We start from the raw sequence: 24,106 nt of genomic DNA on the forward strand, positions 1-24,106 counted from the left end.
AGAAATCCAAATTGGAAAAGAAGAAATAAAACTGTCCCTGTTTGCAGATGACATGATGCTATACATAGAGAATCCTAAAGATGCCACCAGAAAACTACTAGAGCTAATCAATGAATTTGTAAAGTAGCAGGATACAAAATTAATGCACAGAAATCTCTTGCATTCCTATACACTAATGATGAAAAATCTGAAAGAGAAATTAAGGAAACACTCCCATTTACCACTGCAACAAAAAGAATAAAATACCTAGGAATAAACCTGCCTAAGAAGACAAAGGACCTGTATGCAGAAGACTATAAGACACTGATGAAAGAAATTAAAGATGATACAGACAGATGGAGAGATATACCATCTTCTTGGATTGGAAGAATCAACATTGTGAAAAATGACTATACTACCCAAAGCAATCTACAGATTCAATGCAATCCCTATCAAACTACCAATGGCGTTTTTCACAGAACTAGAACAAAACATTTCACCATTTGTATGGAAACACAGAAGACCCCGAATAGCCAAAGCAATCTTGAGAAAGAAAAATGGAGCTGAGGGAATCAGGCTCCTGGACTTCAGACTATACTACAAAGCTACAGTAATCAAGACAATATGGTACTGGCACAAAAACAGAAATATAGATCAATGAAACAGGATAGAAAGCCCAGAGATAAACCCATGCACATATGGTCACCTTATCTTTGATAAAGGAGGCAAGCATATACAGTGGAGAAAAGACAGCCTCTTCAATAAGTGGTGCTGGGAAACCTGGACAGCTACATGAAAAGAATGAAATTAGAATATTCCCTAACACCATACACAAAAATAAATTCAAAATGGATTAAAGACCTAAATGTAAGGCCAAACACTATCAAACTCTTAGAGGAAAACATAGGCAGAACACTCTATGACATAAATCACAGCAAGATCCTTTTTGACCCACCTCCTAGAAAAATGGAAATAAAAACAAAAATAAACAAATGGGACCTAATGAAACTTAAAAGCTCTCGCAGAGCAAAGGAAACCATAAAGAAGACGAAATGACAACCCTCAGAATGGGAGAAAATATTTGCAAACAAAGCAACTGACAAAGGATTAATCTCCAAAATATACAAGCAGCTCATGCAGCTCAATATCAAAAAAACAAACAACCCAATCCAAAAATGGGCAGAAGACCTAAATAGACATTTCTCCAAAGAAGATATACAGATTGTCAACAAACACATGAAAGGATCCTCCACATCACTAATCATTAGAGAAATGCAAATCAAAGCTACAATGAGGTATCACCTCACACTGGTCAGAATGGCCATCATCAAGAGATCTACAAACAGTAAATGCTAGAGAGGGTGTGGAGAAAAGGAGACCCTCTTGCCCTGTTGGTGAGAATGTAAATTGATACAGCCACTATGGAGAACAGTATGGAGGTTCCTTAGAAAACTAAAAATAGAACTACCATACGACCCAGCAATCACCACTACTGGGCATATACCCTGAGAAAACCATAATCCAAGGAGTCATGTACCACAGTGTTCGTTTTAGCTCTGTTGACAATAGCCAGGACATGGAAGCAACCTAAGTGTCTGTCGACAGATGAATGGATAAAGAAGATGTGGCACCTATATACAATGGAATATTACTCTGCCATAAAAAGAAATGAAATTGAGTTATTTGTGGTGAGGTGGATGGACCTAGAGTCTGTCATACAGAGTGAAGTAAGTCAGAAAGAGAAAAACAAATACTGTATGCTAACACATATATATGGAATCTAAAAAAAAAAAAAAGAAAGAAAAAAATGGTTCTCAAGAACCTAGGGGCAGGACAGGAATAAAGACGCAGATGTAGAGAATGAACTTGAGGACACGGGGAGGGGGAAGGGTAAGCTGGGAAGAAGTGAGAGAGTGGCATGGACATATATACACTACCAAATGTTAAATAGATAGCTAGTGGGAAGCAGCCGAATAGCACAGCGAGATCAGCTTGGTGCTTTGTGACCACCTAGAGGGGTGGGATAGGGAGGGTGGAAGGGAGATGCAAGAGGGAGGGGATACGGGTATATATGTATACGTACAGCTGATTCACTTTGTTATACAGCAGCAACTAACACAACAATGTAAAGCAATTATACTCCAATAAAGATGCTAAAAAAAAAAAAAAAGAAAAAAAACCTGAAGGGCCAGAGGGTTGTTCTTTTCAGTTGAGGGTGAAATTTTGTTAAAGAGATTAAGCAATAAAATGAATGTAACAATAGAATGTGTAATGCATAGCCCAGTGTTAGGCATTTTAGTAATTTGTAAAAACATCTCTGTTGTACTCTCTGTGATGCAGATGCAGCTATAACACAACCTACCCTCCTACCCATAAGCAGATATGTAAAAACATATAAATCTAGGTTTGTTGGTGTCAATACTGTAGCTTCTCTGTGCAGTAAAATTCTCTTTGGATAGTATTTCAATATTTATAGATTTTTTATTTATTCTCTGCACTGTTCAGAATTGTACTGATTTTAAACAGATGTAATCACTAGTTAAAGAAGCATGACTTATTCATGGCAAAAGCAAGCCAACTTTGTTAATTTAGGAGGCTACTCTGCCTGTATTCTACTCTTGTTTTCATACCTAGAAGGAACTGTTTTCTTCATCTGCACTAAAACACCTTAATTTGTACAGCCTAGAAAAAAATATAGTCAGTGACCAAGGCAAGTTTGTAGAGTGTCAGTAAACTATATTCTTTTGATATTAGTCACTTAATACACCAGATTTACCAATTAGGGCTCAGAGAGAACTTGGAGTGTTAGCATTTCTGGATTTGGTGGCCAAAGTGCCGATCAAATCTATGAGAATTTGTGTGAGAATTCAGAATTCAAGTGGAAATCCCTCAGTAAACAGATGAAGGTGTGGGCTGGCTGCATAATAAGAGCTCAGGTATATTCTGAAGAGATAGTGCAATGGAATTCATAAGCTGAGATGAAATCCAGGAGAGAAAAAAAATAATACAAACAAGAACAATAACAACAGCTAATCATTTTTGAACAATTACTATATGATAAGCATTGTATTATGTGCTTACTCAAATTACCAGATTATCCCAGGGCGTATTTTTTTATCCACAATTTCAAATGATAGGACTAAGGCTTAGAGATGTTAGGTAAAATTTCCAGATGTTGGGTAAATAAGTTGCAGGGGTAGGACTGGAATGCAGTTGGCTTATTTGCTCCATTTGCCTAGAACTTTCCCAGTTTTATCACTGAAAGTCACCTATCTCAGGGACCCCCTCAGTCCCAGGCAAATTGGGACAACAGGTCATGTTAACTTGTACCCACAGCTGCTGAATTCCAAAGCTTAAGCTTTAAGTTGGTATCTTATACTGCTTCCATTGAGGAGAAGGAGAACCAATGACCAGAGATGGAACCTTGGAAAATGTTAATAACTTTAAAAATGGGAGAAGACTATAAGGTCCTTACTTAAAGGGCTGTATCCTTTGCCCATTTTATCCCCGGTGTTTAGCACTATGTTTAAGACAGAGTAGATGCTCAATAAATGTGTGTAATTAGTTAAGTGATTGATGATTGATTATTAGTGACTGGATGAATGAAAAGGTAATAGGATAAATAAGACAACATCATATCCCACAAGGATCAAGTAGAGAGCTCTTAGACTGAAATAAAATAACAACATTTACATGAAGGGTAATGCTTTTGCAAACTGATGATCATGAGAACCTTTAGGATTTAGGCTTTGAAAAGAGAGTCACGTGGAAGCTTGCAAATATTTAGGAGAGGACAAAGACGCATAAATGGAGGGAGCTGCGGGTTGTAGGCCCTAGGACATAAGACCTGGATTTAAGGAAGAGATAAGGAAAGAGTGAGCTGAGACAAAGTGTTCCTTTCTTTTGCTCAGAGTCTGCTCAGTTAAAGGAAAAGGAGAAGACTCATTGGAGAAAAACACAATTACACACTGAGCAATAAAGAAACACCACAAGGACAGGTTTCTTCCTAACTCAAGAAAGGCTGGAAGCTGGAACTATAAAGACTGAAGCGTTAACGCTGGAGGGACGTTGGAACTTCTTCCTAAGAGACACATGATAGCATCTCAAATAGACAAAACTATAGCTCACTGATCTCTTCTTTCAGTCTTTACCTTTCAGGCTGAACACCTCATGTTTCATTCAATTGAGATGAGTTTGAGCCCTTCACTATGCTGGTGGACCTCTTCTGATGTGTCCTAAGTATGTCAGCCCCACTCTTTTTTTTTTTTTTTTTTTTTTTAGCCCCACTCTTAATAGTCTGTGCTCGAAAGGGAATGTGATACCAAAGTGTGATGTGACTGGCACACACAGAGCATGTCTGTCACCTCTCTTGTTCTGGGCCTGAAACCTCCTATGCTTAAAATCTCATCAGCCTTGTATTTTGCAAGCCATCTCAGACCTCAGATTTTCTCTGCTTGCTTCTTTCACTTATTTTGCTGATGTGCAGTATGTATATTTTCCCCTGCAGTTTTCTCTCTGCCACTGTAAGAGAAGCAATGCTGCTTTAGCTATGGGAGCGGCATCTGTGCTCTATCTTGTCTATCATTAATAAACCCCCAAGCTCTGTTCTCATTTCCGAGCTGCTAATGTCTGGTAATGATTTCCAAGTCAGAACACACACAGCTGGATATTCAAACCCCAGGTTAAATTTTGTTTTCTGACATATCACCTGTCTGGAGTTTGAAAGTAAGTCTAGATGTTTGAAAGTAAGTCTAGATGTGTTGCAGAAGTTATTCAAGGAAGAAGATGGGGTAATGGAAAAGGTCATTCCTTTGACCTAACTGCTACCAAACCATTGGAAAAAATTGTTTCCCTTGATCTCTGAAATCAACTTGTAGAAGTTTCAGCTCCTGAGGCAGGTACCATTACAGTTGTTATGCTATTAAAAGTTCTGCAGAGCCTTTTTTTCTTGAAGGTTAGGAAAATTGTTTGGGGCTAGGTTGGGATTGGTTTGATTGCTTTTGATATAAACATCTCTGAATTGTATTTTTTTTTACATGTGCAAGTAACCTAAGAACTTAAAATTAAAGAACAAAGCAGATCGTCTAGGCACAACTAGATATTTTTTAGGCAAAATTGAGTACAATAATAATAGTTTTCAGAAATTGTGAAAATGTCAGTGCAAGAAAATTAGTTCCAATTTAAGCCTAGCTGTGGGATTTTATTGAAAATGTTCTCATCCTAGCATGGGGCATTTAAATAATGAATTTACAAGGAGAAACACAAGGAAATCACAGAGAGCCATTACTTACAATAAGAAAAAACAAGTATACTTTAATGGGTATAGATTTGAGTATGGAATATTTTGCCTGATTTTTGTTTCATTGCCTCTTTGTCATTGGAGGCCTGTCTGATGATTTGGGTAAGTATCATGGGTGAATGTCTTTGTGTTTGCTCAGCAGAGAACAACAGTTGCAATATGTAAATAGGGTGCCTCTTCCCTTTGGATGCCTTGGGATATGTATAATAGATTAAGCTGGCTTTGTGCAGAGCAAACAGGTCTGTATTACCAAGAATATGAATAATGTCAGTTTCCATAATTGCTAACATCTGGCTTTCCATAAATCTGTTAAATTGCATGGAAGCAGAATTAGATTTCTGCGTCATAAGTAAAGCAATTACATGGAATTCTGTAGGCAATATGGTCCTGTATTCAACTGTGAAATCTTTTCATTCTGCAGCAGCAAAAGCAAATCCAGGTTTTGAACCCTGTTTTTATTGTGCACCCTAAGTGTGTTCATCTTTTTGCTCAGGTTTCTTAATTTATGAGAGGAAAACAGTGCCAATATGTTTGTAACTTTGTAAATGCAAAATAAACAAATGTTAAAATAGCATATTATAGCTGGGCATTAATTGACAATTTAGAGGTTATTTTAGAGGAGACCATAAATTAAAGATCCTTTTGTAGCCACTGGTTGTGGATCTGTTGAAATTAATCTTCCAGACAATTCCTGGGGTGATTTGTTGATGAGTCTTTCTCTGCCCTTGTCCCCTTAAGCATTTGACAGGAAACTGGGATGTGTAGGGAGGAGGAAAGGTGGGCTTCCTATTTCAGTGTGGTTACTACTGAAACCACACTGAATTTATTGTACTTTGAACTAGACCCAAGAGCTTTTCCTGATGAAATGTCAACAATAAAATGTGTTCCCTGAAGGGAAGGGTTGTGGTTGTGCCTTATGCTTACTGAACACCCCAAAGACCAAATTTTGACGGCTTTATAGTAGTATTGGTCTGTAAAATTCCTGGATTTAAGTAAGTTAAATAAATACATTGCACATCCACAGTATATTCTGTTGTACTTGGTACTGAGAAGAGAAAAAGGAAAAAGATTTAGTCCCTGCCCTCAATGAGCTCACCATCTATCTATGAGCCATGGATAAATTAAACATGGAGCTCCCAAGAGATGAATGCAAGGATAGCATTGTGTGTGTGCAAGGTACAGAGAAAGCAAAAAGTCAATAGTGACTGTCTTGCAGAATGAGGGATGGTGATGCTTGGTCTTGATCTTGAAGAATGCATGGGAGTGAAGATAACACAGGAAGGGAAATGCTTACCTTATCAATTAATTTACACCCCACCCATTCCATAGGGGCTAAGAAACAGAGATGGGTGGGGGGAGTACTCCCATAATTAGAAAAGGCATGTTCCAAGGCACAGGCAGAGGAAACACCATGGTCTGTTTGTGGGTCACCAATTGCTTTTGAAGAGAAAGGGGAAAAGACAGAAGGTTAACAAATGAAGTACTAAATCGGGGCTTATATGTATGCCAGGAGATTGAACTTTCTATTATAAGCATCAGAGAACCACAGAGAAGTGGCAGGCAGAGGAATGACATGGACAGGTTTGCTTTTTAGAACACCACTACCCTGTAGAGGGTATTTAGAGCAATGATTCTCCTCTGGCTGAACAGAGCCCAGATGTCTGGATCCTAATTTATGTCAATTAAATCCAGTTCTAGTGGTGGTGAGCCTGGGCTCCAGTACTTTTAAAAGGCTCGCCAAATATTTATATTTTGCCCACAATCTCCAAATATTTCCATTGTGCCCACAATCCAAAAAATCACTGAATTAGAGTGAGAAGCGTCTGGAGTCAGTTGAGACCAGATAGGAGACTAATGCAATAGTCCTGGTGATAAGGATGAAAATTTGAACTGAGTTCAGAGAAATCTGAATGTTATTTTTATGTTTATATATATGTGATGAGCCCCCTAGCTAGCTATCATCAAGTTACTCTCTATCTGTATCTCCTAGAGATACAAACTGGATTATAAATGTGATGAGAGAAGTAAAAGACAATGTTTTGTTACTTTCAGCAAAAACTGAGGAGTGAGAATAATGCAAACATACCACTTTAGTATTGTTCCAAGAGAGCATATACCTAAACAGTAAGCCAGGTACCGCCAACTGTCATTGCAATGAGTGTTCAGAGAAGGTGAATAATTACTATAAACTGGCATCATATTGGGAGATGCTTAACTGAAGAGGTAGGGCTTGAACTTGGTCTTAATCATTCACATTCATTAAATCAAGACACAAATATTTTTGAGTACTTATTATGTTATCTGGTTTTATTTTCAAAAGACAATAGATTAGGTGGGTATGGTTTTATACAGTTGATAATTGAGGGTCAGAGAGACTTAATAATGTGACCAAGGACATACAGTGTGATGTGCAAAATGACTGGTACATAGTAAGCACTCAATTAAGTGGAAGTTTGGTTTCGAACATGAGTGACCTCCTGACTCCCGCATTCGATGCTACTTTTTGTTGGGAAGAATTGAAGTAGAGGAAGAAGGCTGGGAAGATGAGAGAGGCTTCTAGGCGGGAGCACCATATGGTCATATGTGTTGACCAGGAATAATGAGGAAGTAATTGAGGTCTGATTGTAGTTGACTTGGAATCTAGATAGCATAATTTGGGATCATTTCCACAGTTTTCAAAGGAGGAATAATTATTCATTAACTAAATATCTTGACTGAGGCTACAATTGGTAGAACAAAGACAAAATAAATAAATCTTATAATGAACTAGGTCTTAGAAATATTGTTGGAATTCCTTAACATCTTCTACTTTGTACCACGGCTGTGAAGCCAAGTTTTATACCAATATAGTGCATGCAGTCAGTAAGGGAAGATAGGTCATTTGTTTCCATTATTTTTAAGTCACAATAGTTTTAAATTCTAGCAAACTTTGACTGAGTAATCGTATCGTATCATTCTCAGAATTTCAGCTAAAAATGCTGAAGAGGATCCATGTAATATTTTATCTTTGAAAATGAGTTGCAATATCTAGAGGGCAAATTAGTTGAAAGTATATAAAACCACAGAATATTCTAGTATGCTGAAAGAAGACTTTAGACCTTGAGTTGGCACAGTATAGTGGAAAGAACTCCAGTGCACCTTTCAGAAGGCCCAGAACACAGTCTTTGCTCTAACAGATACTAGCTGTGTGACCACTTAGCCATCTCTGTAACTTAGTTTCTTCTTTTGTAAACTGAAAATAACTATTCCTATCCTGCAATTATATGACATGACTTGTGAAAAAGAACTCTGGAAAACTTTGAAACTATGTATATAGTATATTATAAATATATATATATATTAGCAGCAAAATTGATATTATGCCTTTGAGCACTTTAGGGGGAAATGGCACTTAAACTATTTTTTCTGTAATTTAGTTCCATAATTCTTAAACAAATGCCTACAATACATATTTAACATGAATTTTAGGATGAAGAGTAAGTTAATTTATACTGTTCCTATTCTCACCTACCATAGGAGTCAAGCCTACCATTCAGTAGCCTACCAACAGTTATATATGTACTGCTGTGTTCCTCCTTTATCACCTTCATGAGGACAACGTCTTATAAGTCGTTGCCAACATCTGTAGCACCAGTGTGCAAAGAACCCTGGTGCATGGCAGACTTTTTGTAAAAATGTGTTGAACTCAACATTGTCACCTGAAAGATATTTGAAGGACTTGGCAGTAGATTAATCAGTGGAGAAGACAAATGACATGATAGACAAATTGCTAATGTTTTCAAATACCTTAAAAATTGTCACAAGAAAAATCAGGTAGACTGTCCTTGAGTGACCTCAGAACTAGTGCCTAAGTAGAAGTTACTAGATAATATATTTTATTTCAATGTAAGGAAGACATTTCTTTTTTATTTTTTTTAACATCTTTATTGGAGTATAATTGCTTTACAACGGTGTGTTAGTTTCTGCTTTATAACAAAGTGAATCAGCTATACATATACATATATCCCCATATCTCCTCCCTCTGCGTCTCCCTCCCACCCTCCCTATCCCACCCCTCTAGGTGGTCACAAAGCACTGAGCTGATCTCCCTGTGCTATGCAGCTGCTTCCCACTAGCTATCTATTTAACATCTGGTAGTGTATATATGTCCATGCCACTCTCTCACTTCGTCCCAGCTTACCCTTCCCCCGCCCCATATCCTCAAGTCCATTCTCTACGTCTGCGTCTTTATTCCTGTCCTGTCCCTAGGTTCTTCAGAACCATTTTTTTTTTTAGATTCCATATATATGTGTTAGCATACGGCATTTGTTTTTCTTTTTCTGACTTACTTCACTCTGTATGACAGACTCTAGGTCCATCCACCTCACCACAAATAACTCAATTTTATTTCTTTTTATGGCTGAGTAATATTCCATTGTATATAGGTGCCACATCTTCTTTATCCATTCATCTGTGGATGGACACTTAGGTTGCTTCCATGTCCTGGCTATTGTAAGTAGAGCTGCAGTGAACATTGTGGTACATGACTCTATTTGAATTATGTAAATTGATACAGCCACTATGGCGAACAGTGTGGAGGTTCCTTAAAAAACTAAAAACAGAACTACCGTACAACCCAGCAATCCCACTACTGGGCATATACCCTGAGAAAACTATAATTCAAAAGTAAGACATTTCTAGAAGAGTTATTCAAAGATGGAATAGGCTGCCTTGTGCAGTAATAGACTGTCTGCAGGGAAAGGACTCAAACCAGGGCTGGACAGCTATGTGTTTGAGATGTTAAGGTCACCAGAGCCCTGAATGTCAGGGAGGGCTACTGGATTTATGTTTTCCTTCCATACTTGGCTGTCAATGAAAAACAGCAAAATATATGGTGTCTTTCATCAGCATTCATGCCATATCCTAACTGTAGCTCTGAGATGTTTTCTTGTGTGAGCAAAATTGTTGCTAGCCCTTAGGGTGGTGAGTTTTTGATTAGGCAAGGCATCCTCCAAGAATTATTTCCTTTTCTTTCAACCTTGGCCCCAGGATCTGGGGGCAGCCTAATTGGCTCAGGGTTGCCCTAATTGCTCACTCCTTTTGCCTTAATTGCCCACGCATTCCTACTCAGTGACTAATCTATTCACACCTTTTCTGTAAGACCCAGATCTCCATGGGTGTATCCATACTGTTAACGAATTAGCAGTATTTATGGCCTCTGGATGGTATAGTTCTTGAGAATACCCTAAAAGCAGTTCAGAGTTGCTCCTGGATAATTTAGTAATTAGAGTCTGACAGCTGTGGGTTTGAGTCCCAGACTGACCACTTATTAGCTATCTGACAGTGAACATGTTATTTAACTTATATGAGCCTCAGCTGCATTAGCTGCCTTGCAGAGTAGATGAGATAATGCATGTGAACAGCTTGGCACAGTACTTGGCACAAGGCAAACACTCAGTAATGTTCACTAATGCTATTATAAGTGATGGTTATTTTCTAATGATCATCTTGACTGGAGTCTAAAGCTCCATGCTTTCTTTATTGCAGACATTGATGAATGTGCCTTAAGAACTCATACCTGTTGGAATGATTCTGCCTGCATCAATCTGGCAGGGGGCTTCGACTGCCTCTGTCCCTCTGGGCCCTCCTGCTCTGGTGACTGCCCTCATGAAGGAGGACTGAAGCACAATGGGCAGGTGTGGACGCTGAAAGAAGACAGGTGTACTGTCTGTTCCTGCAAGGTGAGGCTGATGTGGTGCAGCGGAGATCGTCACTGTTCTTTCTCTCCCTCCCCCTCTGCTCTCCCTCCCCCTCTGCTCTCCCTCCCCCTCTGCTGTCCCTCCCCATGTCTTTCCCCCAGGTGGTTGAGTCATGGGTCTCCCGCGATTTCCTGAAAAGACTTCGCCTGCTCTAATCCCAGCTACAGCTAATGATGCTGCTGAGTGGCAGGCAGACCTGCTTGGAATGAAAAGTGAGGTATAGGGTTGCAAAGAGACTGCTGAGCACGGGGGGAGCAGGGCAGAAAAGCCGATGCCAGTCCTCCCGCTGAGGGCTGGCAGTGCCTTTCAGGTCAGCTGGGTGAGAGCTTTAATGAGCCCTCAACCCTCACTTCTACAGTCCTGCTGATTAAAACTTCTCTTTCTCTGAAATGATCACCTGCACGAACTTGCTCACTCTTCTGGTGACATCATCCAGAAAAGCAAGGCTCAGACACTTGCTTGCAGTGGTCAGAGACAGGTGGGCTTCTGATACATTCTGAACACACAATAATGATAGTACGAGACCGTCTGGCCAAATGATGTCTTCTTTGTCGTTCTCAGTGCTGGGCTATTCCTTACATTAAGTTGTTTGGAAGTGAGTTTAATGCTTCTGAAAACAAAATTCTGTCATCGACTAGTTTTGCTTTATGCTTTGCAAAATGGGCCTATTACAGTGTTTGATTTCCTTGTGCTTTATTTCTTCTTTTGTTGATCTTGCCTATTCAATTTCCTTTGATATTGCTTTCCTGTAGCTCTTACCTTGTATTTTTATGTCTCATGGGGATGGGACTGTTTAATCTTTGGCTTACGGGCATGGGAACTCTGAGAAATTACTTGCTTAGTAGCCTTGTAGAGAGCTGGTCTCCTGATAAACTCTGAGTGTTCCCTGGAAACACAGTAGAAATGAACCTTGAAAAGTCCCCCAATTCATTCACCTGCCTTCAAGTCTGTCACACCTGCAGCAGACCTGGGGGCAGCTATTTAGAACAGCTGTTTTACTAGGTGTTTAAATCATTAGCCCATAACACCCATTTTCCCCCGTATACATAAATATAGTTCCCCACATTTAAACTTAGGTCCATTGCCCCCAGTTGTTAACTACCTCCTCTATGCCAAGCATCCTGTAATTTAACGACAGCATCCCACTTAATATAGCACAACTCTGAAAGATGAAGAAACTGAGTTTCTAAGTTTTAGGGGAAGTAATGTGCGCTTAATATCACAAGGTATAAATGTGTAAGCTGGGATTTGAATTCTACTTGCTTGCCCCAAACTTTATAGTTTTCTCATCTTGCTACATGTCCTGTAACCCTCTACAGATGACATCTGTTGACATTTATAAAAAGCAGTTAAGTAATCAGTCAATCCAACTTGGCTGAGCTCAACGCTCAACTCAGTACTATGTTAATGACTGGGTAGGACATCCTCTCAAGAAGTTTTCAAGTTATTAAGTACAGTATTTAAACATGTGGCACTGACTCAGAGCTAAAGTTTTGGGGTTTTTTGGCCATGCCGCGCAGCTTGCGGGATTAGTTCCTTGACCAGGAATTGTGCCTGGGCCCTCCGCAGTGAGAGCGCAGAGTCCTAACCACTGGACTGCCAGGGAATTCCCAGAGCAAAATTTTTGAGAGACAGAAAAGCTTGCTGTGGGTTAGGATAGTTGAGAAAGGCTTATGGAAGAGGTTGGCAATTAGGTCTCCATTCAGCCAGCAAAATGAAGATGAATTCCTTTGCTAGTTCTTTTCTAGAAAATATTGTTTTTCTACACCTTTGAGGAGGCTCACAACCTGACCCCAAATCCTTCTTAGGCTTTCTGGGTCCCCAGTACCTGGAACAGGCAAGGGACTTTAGTTGAGTCTTGACCAGTATGAAACCAAAATTTATTTTTCAGTTGTTGTTTTATTTAAGCCCATGATAAAGCAGGGCACTTACCAATCATTAAAAATTTTCCAAAGCTTCATTAATTGATGGGGCTAATAATAATCCAAGCAGACTAAGTTGACTTATTCTGCTTTGACACCTAAAGTAGCTCCAAAGACTTCTGGGAATTAGACTGTGACATTGCCACAGGAAAGGAACAATTCCTGTCCTCTTATTTTGTTAATATAATGCACCTCCACCACCACTGCACTCCTTTATGAATAAAGTACTGGGCAGAGTTCTCTACATAAGTCTTTTTTAAAAAATAATTACTCGTTAGTAGCATAGCTTCCAAGAGGTTGTGGATGGGGAGGAGATCTGGCTTTAGGAGCTGAACTGAAACCCTGAATCAAATTCTGTAGATCATCCTCAAAAAATGAACTTATTTGTGATCCTCTTTGTTTGTTTCCATTATTTTCAGTTGTAAGTATTCTATTCTGATTTGATAAGAAATATTTCCAGTACTTAAGCATCAAAGTGAACTATTATAATGGCATCATCTTAGAGGCTAAAAGATAAAATCAAGGTTAAGATATAAAGTGCTAGCTTTTCAGTCATACCCTTGATGTTTCAAATTCAAATAAAAAAGAATCACACAAGCAGAATCACACAAGCCAACAAAGGGTCAAGGCATACTGTTGAAAGAAGCAAAGTCAAAGTTCTTTCCCCCTTGAGAATCAGTACATCAGGTTAGCTAATGTTTCATGCCAATGGAAAAAAGAAGCCTTGAAACATGTCCACAGCTGAATGGAGTTCAATGATAAAGCTAGGCTAGCATGGATTTGGGCTTTGTTTAGATGCCATGTGCTTCCTTGACAGTGGCAATGATTTTGTGCACCTTTAGACCACTTAGTTGATTAGGCACAGAATAATTGCTGAATTGTTTGGAACCCACGTTCCTCCAGCATTATCCAGATCACAGAAACCCAGAGTGAAAAATGGTTCTCTCACTGGGCTTGATCCCTAAATCTTAGTTCCAGCCCAATTTCTTTTCATAGATACCCATCTGTGGCTTTTCCTTTCATAAATTTGTCCAGGGCCTTATGGAGACATTTTTATTTTCTATCTGTACTACATGGAAAGACAGAGTGGTCTCAGCTTTATTAGTTTCTAGGAAATGCAGCATTTTAGTATGAGTGGTTACATTTATATTGGAGATCATGGAGATGAATGGGGAAATGGATACACAATTAACCACCTGTCATGCCATGGTAGAGTCATGAACAATTTATTTGTTGAGGGAACATACAAGGGGAAGTATGCTCTATTCTGGGAGGATGCAGAAAGGAATAGAGAATGACTTCATAGAGTAGGTGAACTTTGAATGACACATTAAAGGATGAGACATTTATCCAAGTAGAGGTGTGGGGAAGGTGAACTCCAAACAGAGGGAAAACAAGAACAAAGAAGCAGAAGCATAACAATATATATTAAAGGAAATATGAAGTGAATGATGAGATTAGAATATCAGGAGCAAGAAGAGTATGGGAAGGTTATAACTGCTGATGAGCCTGGAGATAAAGGCCGGGCATGGAGTCCAGCTTTGGAATTTAGACTGCATCCTGTGAGCAGCTGAGGATCATGAGAGATTTTTTCATTTAGGATTGGTGTGGCCTAATCATGGTCTGATTGACAGCATGATGGACAGACTGGGGAGATCAAGGCTAAATGGAGAGATACCACTTAGGCTTAAGTAAAGGTTCAGGAAAGTAAAGGTGAGAACCTGAAAGAGGCAAGAGAGGTAAGATCACATGGGAGATAACACAGAAGTAAAATGATGGGTCCTGATGAATGATGATGTCAGACCCTCAGCCTCTGTGGCTATGTGTGTTCTTATAATGTAGGCAGAAAAAAGCTTCAGAGTGACATGTTGGAAACTTAGCTGCCCATTTTCCTGGGTGAAAAGAATTGAGGTGCCAGTTTCAAGTAAAGAGACAGGATTTGCAATTCCTCCTCTACCTACACCTTTACCTGCTACTACTACTATCATTAGTAGCTGGGAAATCCAGTGGGAGAAAGAGAAAAGCTATAAAGGCCAGATTTCATTTCTGTGCTTCATTCAGAGGGTTTGTTTTTGTTTTTCTGTTTTGTTGTTATTTTTGTTTAATTAAAAAGAAAGGTGAACTAAAAAGAAAAGCATTCATCCTGAAAGTAAATATAATACTGAAGACCTGAGCAAAACCAGGTCTTGAGTTTTTCTGGGAATTACAGAGATGGGTAGAGAAATAGATACCATAAGCAGTCACCCACCATTCATATTAAAGTCAGGGCCAAAGAGCTGTGACAAGGAAGGTGGGTAAAGTGTAGAAGATTGTTTTGCCTTGAAATTGTCTGGAATACCGGCCATTTGATCTGGCCTCATATAATAAGCCTTTGCCCAGAAACTGAGGAAGGTGGCCACAGTAGGGAAACTAAAGGCTTCATGCTTTTCCTTCAGGTAAGGAGAGAATAACCCTCTCTGCAAGGAGCTGACAGTAAAATAGCCCTGCCATTCTCAGCATGGCACTCACTCCGAGAGTGAAGAACAGGGATGAGTCAGCCTGTGCCTGGGGCCAGGGTAGATCTTAGACTTCTAGAATCCTTCAGTCTACTCATAAAAATGCTTTGCTTTGCTCTGCTCTGCTCTGCTCTCAGAACTTAACCAGCACCATTATCAATACCTTCCTGTCTAGGGTGTTCTTGATGGCAGGAGTTGGCTGTGCAAGCCCTAAGGTTTTGTTTCCCTTTCTTTTTTTCCCGCTTTTATTCATTTTTATTTATCAGTTAATAATAACAAATACTTCCCTGTATGTGTGGAATTCTTGTTCTTAGAAATATTTAGTAGTAGAGAATCCATAGGGAAAAATGTGAGTTGTTACACTATATGTGTCTTGTTATAATATTTTACTGGTATAGTTGATTTAAAATATTGTATTAGTTTTAGTTATACAGTAGTGATTCAATATTTTACACATTATATGCCATTTAAAGTTATTATAAAATAATGGCTGTATTCTCCTGTACTGCAAAATACATCCTTGTTGCTTATTTATTTTATACATAGTAGTTTGGATCTCTTAATCCCCTGTCCCTATGTTACACACACCCCCTTCCCTCTCCTCACTGGTAACTACTAGTTTGTTGTCTATATCTGTGAGTCTGTTTTGGTTTTGTTATACTCATTTGTTTTATTTTTTAGATTCCACATAAAAGTGATAACATAGAGCATTTGTCTGACCTATTTCACTAAGCATAATACCCTCTAGCTCCATCCATGTTGTTGCAAATGGCAGAATTTCATTTTATTTTTGTATGACTGAGGTAATATTCCCTTGTATATACATATCACATTTCTTTATCCATTCATCTGTTGATGGACATAGGTTGCTTCCATATCTTGGCTACTAAAAATAATGCTGCTATGAACTTTGGGGTGCATCTGTCTTTTCAAATTAGTGTTTTCACTTTCTTCGGATATATACCCAGGAAAGGAATTGCTGGATCCTATGGTAGTTCTATTTTTAGTATTTTGAGGAACCTCTATACAATGTTCTATAGTTGCTGTACCAATTTACATTCCCACCAACAGTGTGCTAGGGTTGCCTTTTTTCACATCCTTGCCAACATTAATCATTTATAGACTTTTTGATTGTAACCATTTGAACAGGTGTGAGGTGATATCTCATGGTGGTTTTGATTTGCATTTCTCTGATGATTAGTGATGGTGAATATTTTTTCCATGTGCCTGTTGGCCATCTGTATATCTTCTTTGGAAATATGTCTATTCAGGTCTTCTGCCATTGTTAAATTGTTTTTTTTAATTGAATTGTATGAGCTGTTTATGTATTTTGCATATTACTCCTTATGGGTCATAACATTTGCAGATATTTTCTCCCATTCACTAGGTTATCTTTTTGTTTTGTCAATGGTTTCCTTTGCTGTGCAAAAACTTTTAAGTTGAATTAGGTCTGATTTGATTTTTTGTTTGTTTTTAAATTTTATTGCAGTATAGTTGATTTACAATGTTGTGTTAATTTCAGGTGTACAGCAAAGTGATTCAGTTATACATATACATATATTCATTCTTTTTTAGATTCTTTTCTCTTATAGGTTATCACAGAATATTGAGTTCCCTGTACTATAATATGTCCTTGTTGGTTATTTATCTTATTTATAGTAGTCTGTGTATGTTCATCCCAAGCTCCTGATTTTTCCCACCCACCATGTTTCCCCTTTGGTAACGGTAAGTTTGTTTTTGGTATCTGTAAGACTGTTTCTGTTTTGTACGTAAGTTCATTTGTATCAATTTTTAAAATTAGATTCCACATATGAGTGATATATGAGTGTCTGACTTACTTCACTCATTGTGATCATCTCTAGGTCCATCCATGTTGTTGCAAATGGCATTATTTCATTCTCTTTTTAGAGCTGAGTAATATTCCATTGTATATATGTATCACATCTTCTTTATCTATTCCTCTGTCGATGGACACTTAGGTTGCTTCTATGTCTTGGCTATTGTAAGTAGTGCTGCAATGAACACTGGGGGTGCAGGTATCTTTTCAGATTATGGTTTTTCTCCAGATATATGCCCAGGAGTGGGAATGCTAGATCATGTGGTAGTTTTATTTTTAGTTGTTTAAGGAACCTCCATACTGTTCTCCACAGTGGTTGTACCAATTTACATTCCCACCAACAGTGCAAAAGGGTCCCCTTTTCTCCACACCCTCTCCAGCATTTACTGTTTGTGGACTTTTTGATGATGGCCATTCTGATGTGTGTGGAGTGATACCTCAATGCAGTTTTGATTTGCATTTCTCTGATAATTAGCGATGTTGAACATCTTTTCATGTGCTTTTTGGCCATCTGTATGCTTTCTTTGGAGAAATGTCTATTTAGATCTTCTGCCCAGTTTTTTGTTTTTTTTGACATAGAGCTGCATGAGCTGTTTGTATATTTGGGAGATTAATCCTTTGTTGGTTGCTTTGTTTGCAAATATTTTCTCCCATTCTGTGGGTTGTCTTTTCATTTTGTTTATGGTTTCCTTTGCTGTGCAGAAGCTTTTAAGTTTAATTAGGTCCCACTTGTTTATTTTTGTTTTTATTTTCATTACTGTAAGAGGTGGAACCAAAAAGATCTTGCTGTGATTTGTGTCAGACAGTGTTCTTCCTATGTTTTCCTCTAAGAGTTTTATAGTGTCCGGCCTTACATTTAGGTCTTTGATCCATTTTGAGTTTATTTTTGTGTATGGTGTTAGAGAATGTTCTAATTTCATTCTTTTACATGTAGCTGTCCAGTTTTTCCAGCACCACTTATTGAAGAGGCTGTCTTTTCTCCTTTGTATATTCTTACCTCTTTTGTCATAGATTAATTGACCACAAGTGTGTGGGTTTATTTCTGGGCTTTCTATCCTGTTCTCCCATTTACAAGGTTATCTTTTTGTTTTGTCAATGGTTTCCTTTGCTGTGCAATAGGTCCCATTTCATTTTTTTTTCTTTTTTGCTTTAGTTTCCTTTGCCTGAAGAGACAGAGCCAAAAAAATATATTGCTATGATTTATGTCAAAGAATATTTTGCCTATATTTTCTTCTGGGAGTTCTACGGTTATTAAAGACATTGAGGTCTTTAATCCATTTTGAGTTTGTTTTTGCATATGGTGTGAGGAAATGTTTTAATTTCATTATTTGACATGTAGCTGTCCAGTTTTCCCAGCACCACTTCTTTTTTTTTTTTTTTTTTATTTTTTAAACATCTTTATTGAAGTATAATTGCCTTACAATGGTGTGTTAGCTTCTGCTTTATAACAAAGTGAATCAGTTATACATATACAATATGTTCCCATTTCTCTTCCCTCTTGCATCTCCCTCCCTCCCACCCTCACCATCCCACCCCTCTAGGTGGTCACAAAGCACCGAGCTGATCTCCCTGTGCTATGCGGCTGCTTCCCACTAGTTATCTATTTTACATTTGGTAGTGTATATATGTCCATGACACTCTCTTACCCTGTCACATCTCACCCCACCCCCTCCCCATATCCTCAAGTCCATTCTCTAGTAGGTCTGTGTCTTTATTCCCGTCTTGCCACTAGGTTCTTCATGGCCTTTTTTTTTTTTTTTTCCCTTAGATTCCGTATATATGTGTTAGCATACTGTATTTGTTTTTCTCTTTCTGACTTACTTCACTCTGTATGACAGACTCTAACTCCATCCACCTCATTACAAATACCTCCATTTCATTTCTTTTTATGGCTGAGTAATATTCCATTGTATATATGTGCCACATCTTCTTTATCCATTCATCCGATGATGGACACTTAGGTTGCTTCCATGTCCTGGCTATTGTAAATAGAGCTGCAATGAACATTTTGGTACATGACTCTTTTTGACCTATGGTTTTCTCAGGGTATATGCCCAGTATTGGGATTGCCCAGCACCACTTCTTAAAGAGGCTGTCTTTTCCCCATTGTATATTCTTGCCTCCTTTGTCATAGATTAATTGATCATAAGTACATGGGTTTATTTCTGGGCTGTCTAGTCTGTTCAGTTGATCTATGTGTCTGTTTTTGTGCCAGTACCATGCTCTTTTGATTACTGTGGCTTTTTAGTATAGAGAGTATGATACCTCCAGCTTTGCTCTTATTTTTTTTTTCCCCACAAGATTGCTTTGGCAATTGAGAGGCTTTTGTGGTCACATATAAATTTTAGGAGTATTTGTTCTAGTTCTGTGAAAAATTGTGTTAAATCCGTATTGCTTTGGCTAGAATGGATATTTCAACTGTATTAATTCTTCCAGTGCAGGAACAGAGACTATCATTCCATTTATTTTTATCCTCTTCAATTTCCTTCATCAACATTTTATAGTTTTCAGAGTATATGTCTTTCACCTCCTTGGTTAAATTTAATTTATTCCTCAGTACTTTTTTCTGTTTGATACAATTTCAAATGGGATTTTTTAAATTTTATCTTTCTGATAGTTCATTATTAGTGTATAGAAAAGCAACAGATTTCTGTATATCAATCTCGTATCCTGCAAATTTACTGAATTCATTTATTAGTTCTAATTGTGTTTTGATGGAGACTTTTGAGTTTTCTATATATAGTATCCTATCATCTGCAACTAGTGACAGTTTTACTTCTTCCCTTCCAATTTGGATGTCTTTTATTTATTTTCCTCGTCTAATTGCTGTGTCTAGGACTTACAATATTATGTAAAATGGAAGTGGTGAGAATGGGCATCCTTGTCTTATTCCTGAATTTAGAGGAAAGGCTTTCAGCTTTTCACCATTAAGTATGATTTTAGTTGTGTGTTTGTCATAAATGGCTTTTATTGTGTTGAGATATGTTTTCTGTGTACCAACTTTGATGAGAGTTTTTATCATGAATATATGTTGAATTTTGTTAAATGCCTTTTCTACATCTACTGAGATGATCATGTGATTTTTATCCTTCCTTTTGTTAATGAGGCGTATCACATCGATTTTTCAAGTATTGAACCATCCTTGCATCCCTGGAATAAATCGTACTTGATCATGATGTATCATCGTTTTGCTGAGAATTTTTGCATCTATATTCATCAGAGATATTGGCTTGTAATTTTCTTCTTTTGTACTGTCTTTGTCTGGTTTTGGTGTCAGGGTAATGCTGACCTCATAGAATGAATTTGCAAGTATTCCCTCCTCTTCAATTTTTGGAATAGTTTGAAAAGGATAGGTATTAGTTCTTCTTTATATGTTTGGTAGAATTCCCCCTGTGAAGCCATCCAGTCCTGGACTTTTCTGTGCTGGGAGTTTTTTTTTGTTTGTTTTGTTTTTTAATAAATTCAATTATACTACTACTAATAAGTCTATTCACATTGTCTGTTTCTTCCTGATTCAGTCTTTGAAGGTTGTGTTTCTAGAAATTTGTCCATTTCTCTAGGTTGTCCAATTTGTTGGCATATAACTGTTCATAGCATTCTTATTGGGTTTTTTTGGTATCTCTATGATATCAATTGTTGTTTCTCCTCTTTTATTTCTTATCCTGTTAATTTGGGTCCTCTTTTTTTCTTATGAGTCTGACTAAAGGTTTATCAATTTTGTTTATCATTTCAAAAATATCTCTTGGTTTAATTGATCTTTTCTATTATTTTGTTTGGCCTCTATTTTATTCATTTCCTCTCTGATCTTTATCATTTCCTTCATTCTGCTGACTTTGGGTTTTGTGTGTTCTTCTCTTTCTAATTCCTTTAGATGGTAGGTTAGGTTGTTTATTGGAGATTTTCCTTGTTTGTTGAGGTAAGCCTGTATTGCTATAAACTTCCCTTGTAGGACTGCTTTTGTTGCATCTCATGGATTTTTGAGAGTTGTGTTTCCATTTTCACTTATAGCAAGGTATTTTGTGATTTCCTCTTTAATTTCTTCATTGACTCATTGGTTTTTTAGTAGCGTGTTGTTTAGTCTCCACGTGTTTGTGCTTTGCCCATTTTTCTTCAGGTAATTGATTTCTAGTATCTTAAATTTGTTGAGGCTTGTTTGTGGCCTAGTATATGATCCATCCTAGAGAATGTTCCACAGCACTTATATATAATATGTGTATTCTGCTGTTTTTGGATGGGATGTCCTATGTATAAATATTGAGGCCAGGTGGTCTAATGTCATTTAAGACCACTGATTCCTAATTGATTTTTTTGTTTGGATGATCTGTCCATTGATGTAAGTGGGGTGTTAAGTCCCCTACTCATTATTGTATTATTATCAGTTTCTAACTTTATGTATGTTAATATTTGCTTTATATATTTAGTGCTCCTGTATTAGATGCATATATATTAATGAATGTTATACTCTCCTTGTATTGATCCCTTCATCATTATATAATTCCCTTTGTCTTTCGTTATGGACTTGTTGTAGTCTATTTGATCTGAGTATTGATACCCTAGCTTTCTTGTCATTTCCATTTGCATGAAATATCTTTTCCCATTCCCTAAATTTCAGTTTGTGTGTGTTGCTACCTCTAAAGTGAGTCTCCTGTAAACAGAATATAAATGTGTCTTGTTTTTTTATCCAAACAGCCACCCTATGTACTTCATTGGAGCATTTAGTCAATTGACATTTAAAGTGATTATTGATAGATATGTACCTATTGCCATTTTGTTAATGGTTTCTTGGTTGATTTTGTAGTTATTCTCTATTTTTTCCTTCTTCTTTTAGTTTCTTTCCTTGTAGTTTGATGATTTTCTTATAGTGATATGTGTGTTCCTTTCTAGTTTCGTATAATGATGGTAGCTTTTTGATTTGTGGTTACCATGGGATTCATATATGTTGACCTATATTTACTAGTTTTAAACTGGTAGTCATTTAAATTCAAACATATTCTAAAAGATCTACATTTTTTATTTCCCACATTTTGTATTTTTGATATCACACTTTATATCTTTATGTTTGTCCCTTCATTGATTATTATACAGTTGATTTTACAATTTTTTATTGTATTTTAATCTTTGTACTAGCTTATTTTAGTGGTTGATCCTCAGCCTTTACCTAAATTTGCTTTTACTATTGGGACTTTTCCTTTCCTATCAATACTTACTTCTTGTAATAGCCTTTTCTTTTCCACTTAGAGAAGACACTTTATCATTTTTTCTAAGGTTGGTTTAGTGTTGATGAACTTTTGTAGTTTTGCGTGTCTAAGAAGTTCTTTATCTCTCCTTCTATTCTAAATGATAATCTTTCTAGGTAGAGTATCCTAGGTTGCAGGTTTTTCCCCTTCAGCACTTTGAAGGCCAGAAGGGAGTGACATGGTATATTCAATGTTTCTACAGAAAGATCAGCTGATAACCTTGTGGTAGTTCCCCTGTATACAACTGTTTGTTTTTCTCTTGCTGCCTTTAGCATTGCCCCTTTATTTTTAACTTTTGCCATTTCAATTATGATATGTTTAGTGTGGATCTGTTTGGGTTCATCTGTTTGAAACCCTCTGTGCTTCCTATACCTGAATAACTGTTTCCTTCTTCAGGATTGGGAGGTTTTCAGCCATGATTTCATCAAATACAATTTCAACCCCTTTCTCTCTCTTCTCCTTCTGGGACCCTTGTAATGTGAATGTCGGAACATGTGATATTGTCTCAGAGGTCCTTTAAACTGTTCTATTTTTTATATTTGTTTTCTATTTGCTGTTCTGATTGGGTAATTCCATTATTCTACTTCCAGATCACTGTGAGTTCTTCTGTAACACCTAGTCTGCTGTTAATTCTTTATAGTGTGGTTTTTATTTCAATTATTGTATTCTTTGGTTTTGAATGACTTTTTATATTTTCTAGTTCCTTGTTAAAATCCTCACTGTATTCATCTATTTTTTTCCCTACTTCAGTTAGCATTCTTATTATTTATGCTTTGAACTCTTTATCTGGTAAATTATTTGTCTCTTTTTTATTAGTTTTTTTTTAAGGGGTTTCCTTTTATTCTTTCAGTTTAAACAAATTCCTCTGTCTTCTCATTTTGCTTAACTTTCTCTATCTCTATGAAATTAGGTGAAAGAGTTACCTGTTGGGGTCTTGAAGGAGTGTCCTTCTGTGAGAGCATCCCTATACAGTCTACATGTGTCCAGTGGCTTTAGTGGGAGAGCTGGATCTGACATGAGCATGAGTCATGTCTTTCACCAGAATGTGCTGGAAACTAACACATTGGTAGGATATGGGTCTGGAGATGAAGTTGCTAGGGCCAGAGCCAAGTGTGATCTAGGGCTTCTCCTCTGCTCAGTGGGCAGCACCACCCTATTGGGTCTGGGATCGAGTCCCAAGTTGCTGGAGCAGAAGCCCTGAGGTTCGAATATGAGCTGGCTCCATTCCCTCTATGTGTATGCTCTTTCCCCTCCTAATACCAGCACTCTCACTCCAGAGGAGAACAATGCTGGAGCAAGAAGGGTTGGAGCAGGTGCCCTCTGTGGGTCTAGGCATGGGCTGTGGTACCTCTGGACCCAGTCAGAGTCCCGGACCTCTTCTGATGTGCTGCCTCCATAAGGGCCAGAAACGACTGCCCCCACTCAGCTCAGATCCTGCACTGGGACTGAGCTGCCTTTTTCCTTCACAGCTAAGCTCTCTCTTCAGCTGCTTTAGCTCTCATCCTAGTGTGGAGCTGCACCAAAGAGCAGGTGGGGCTGGTGTGAGCACTCAGCCTGGGTCTAGGGATGGGCTGTCCCAGCACTGATGTCTGGGACCAC

General features: G+C 37.9%; 1 protein-coding gene across 2 annotated transcripts in view; it reads left to right on the top strand.

Moving 5' to 3' along the window:
• NELL1 (neural EGFL like 1) overlaps positions 1-24,106 on the top strand; it is an 862,938-nt gene that overhangs the window by 804,863 nt on the left and 33,969 nt on the right. For both annotated transcript variants that reach the window (XM_036862585.1, XM_036862586.1), the window contains one exon: positions 10,805-10,998. In XM_036862585.1, the coding sequence (XP_036718480.1) occupies positions 10,805-10,998 (194 nt within the window). The remainder of the gene's footprint in view (positions 1-10,804; positions 10,999-24,106) is intronic.

This window comes from Balaenoptera musculus, chromosome 8 (genome assembly GCF_009873245.2).
Source record: "Balaenoptera musculus isolate JJ_BM4_2016_0621 chromosome 8, mBalMus1.pri.v3, whole genome shotgun sequence".
Lineage (NCBI taxonomy): Eukaryota > Metazoa > Chordata > Mammalia > Artiodactyla > Balaenopteridae > Balaenoptera > Balaenoptera musculus.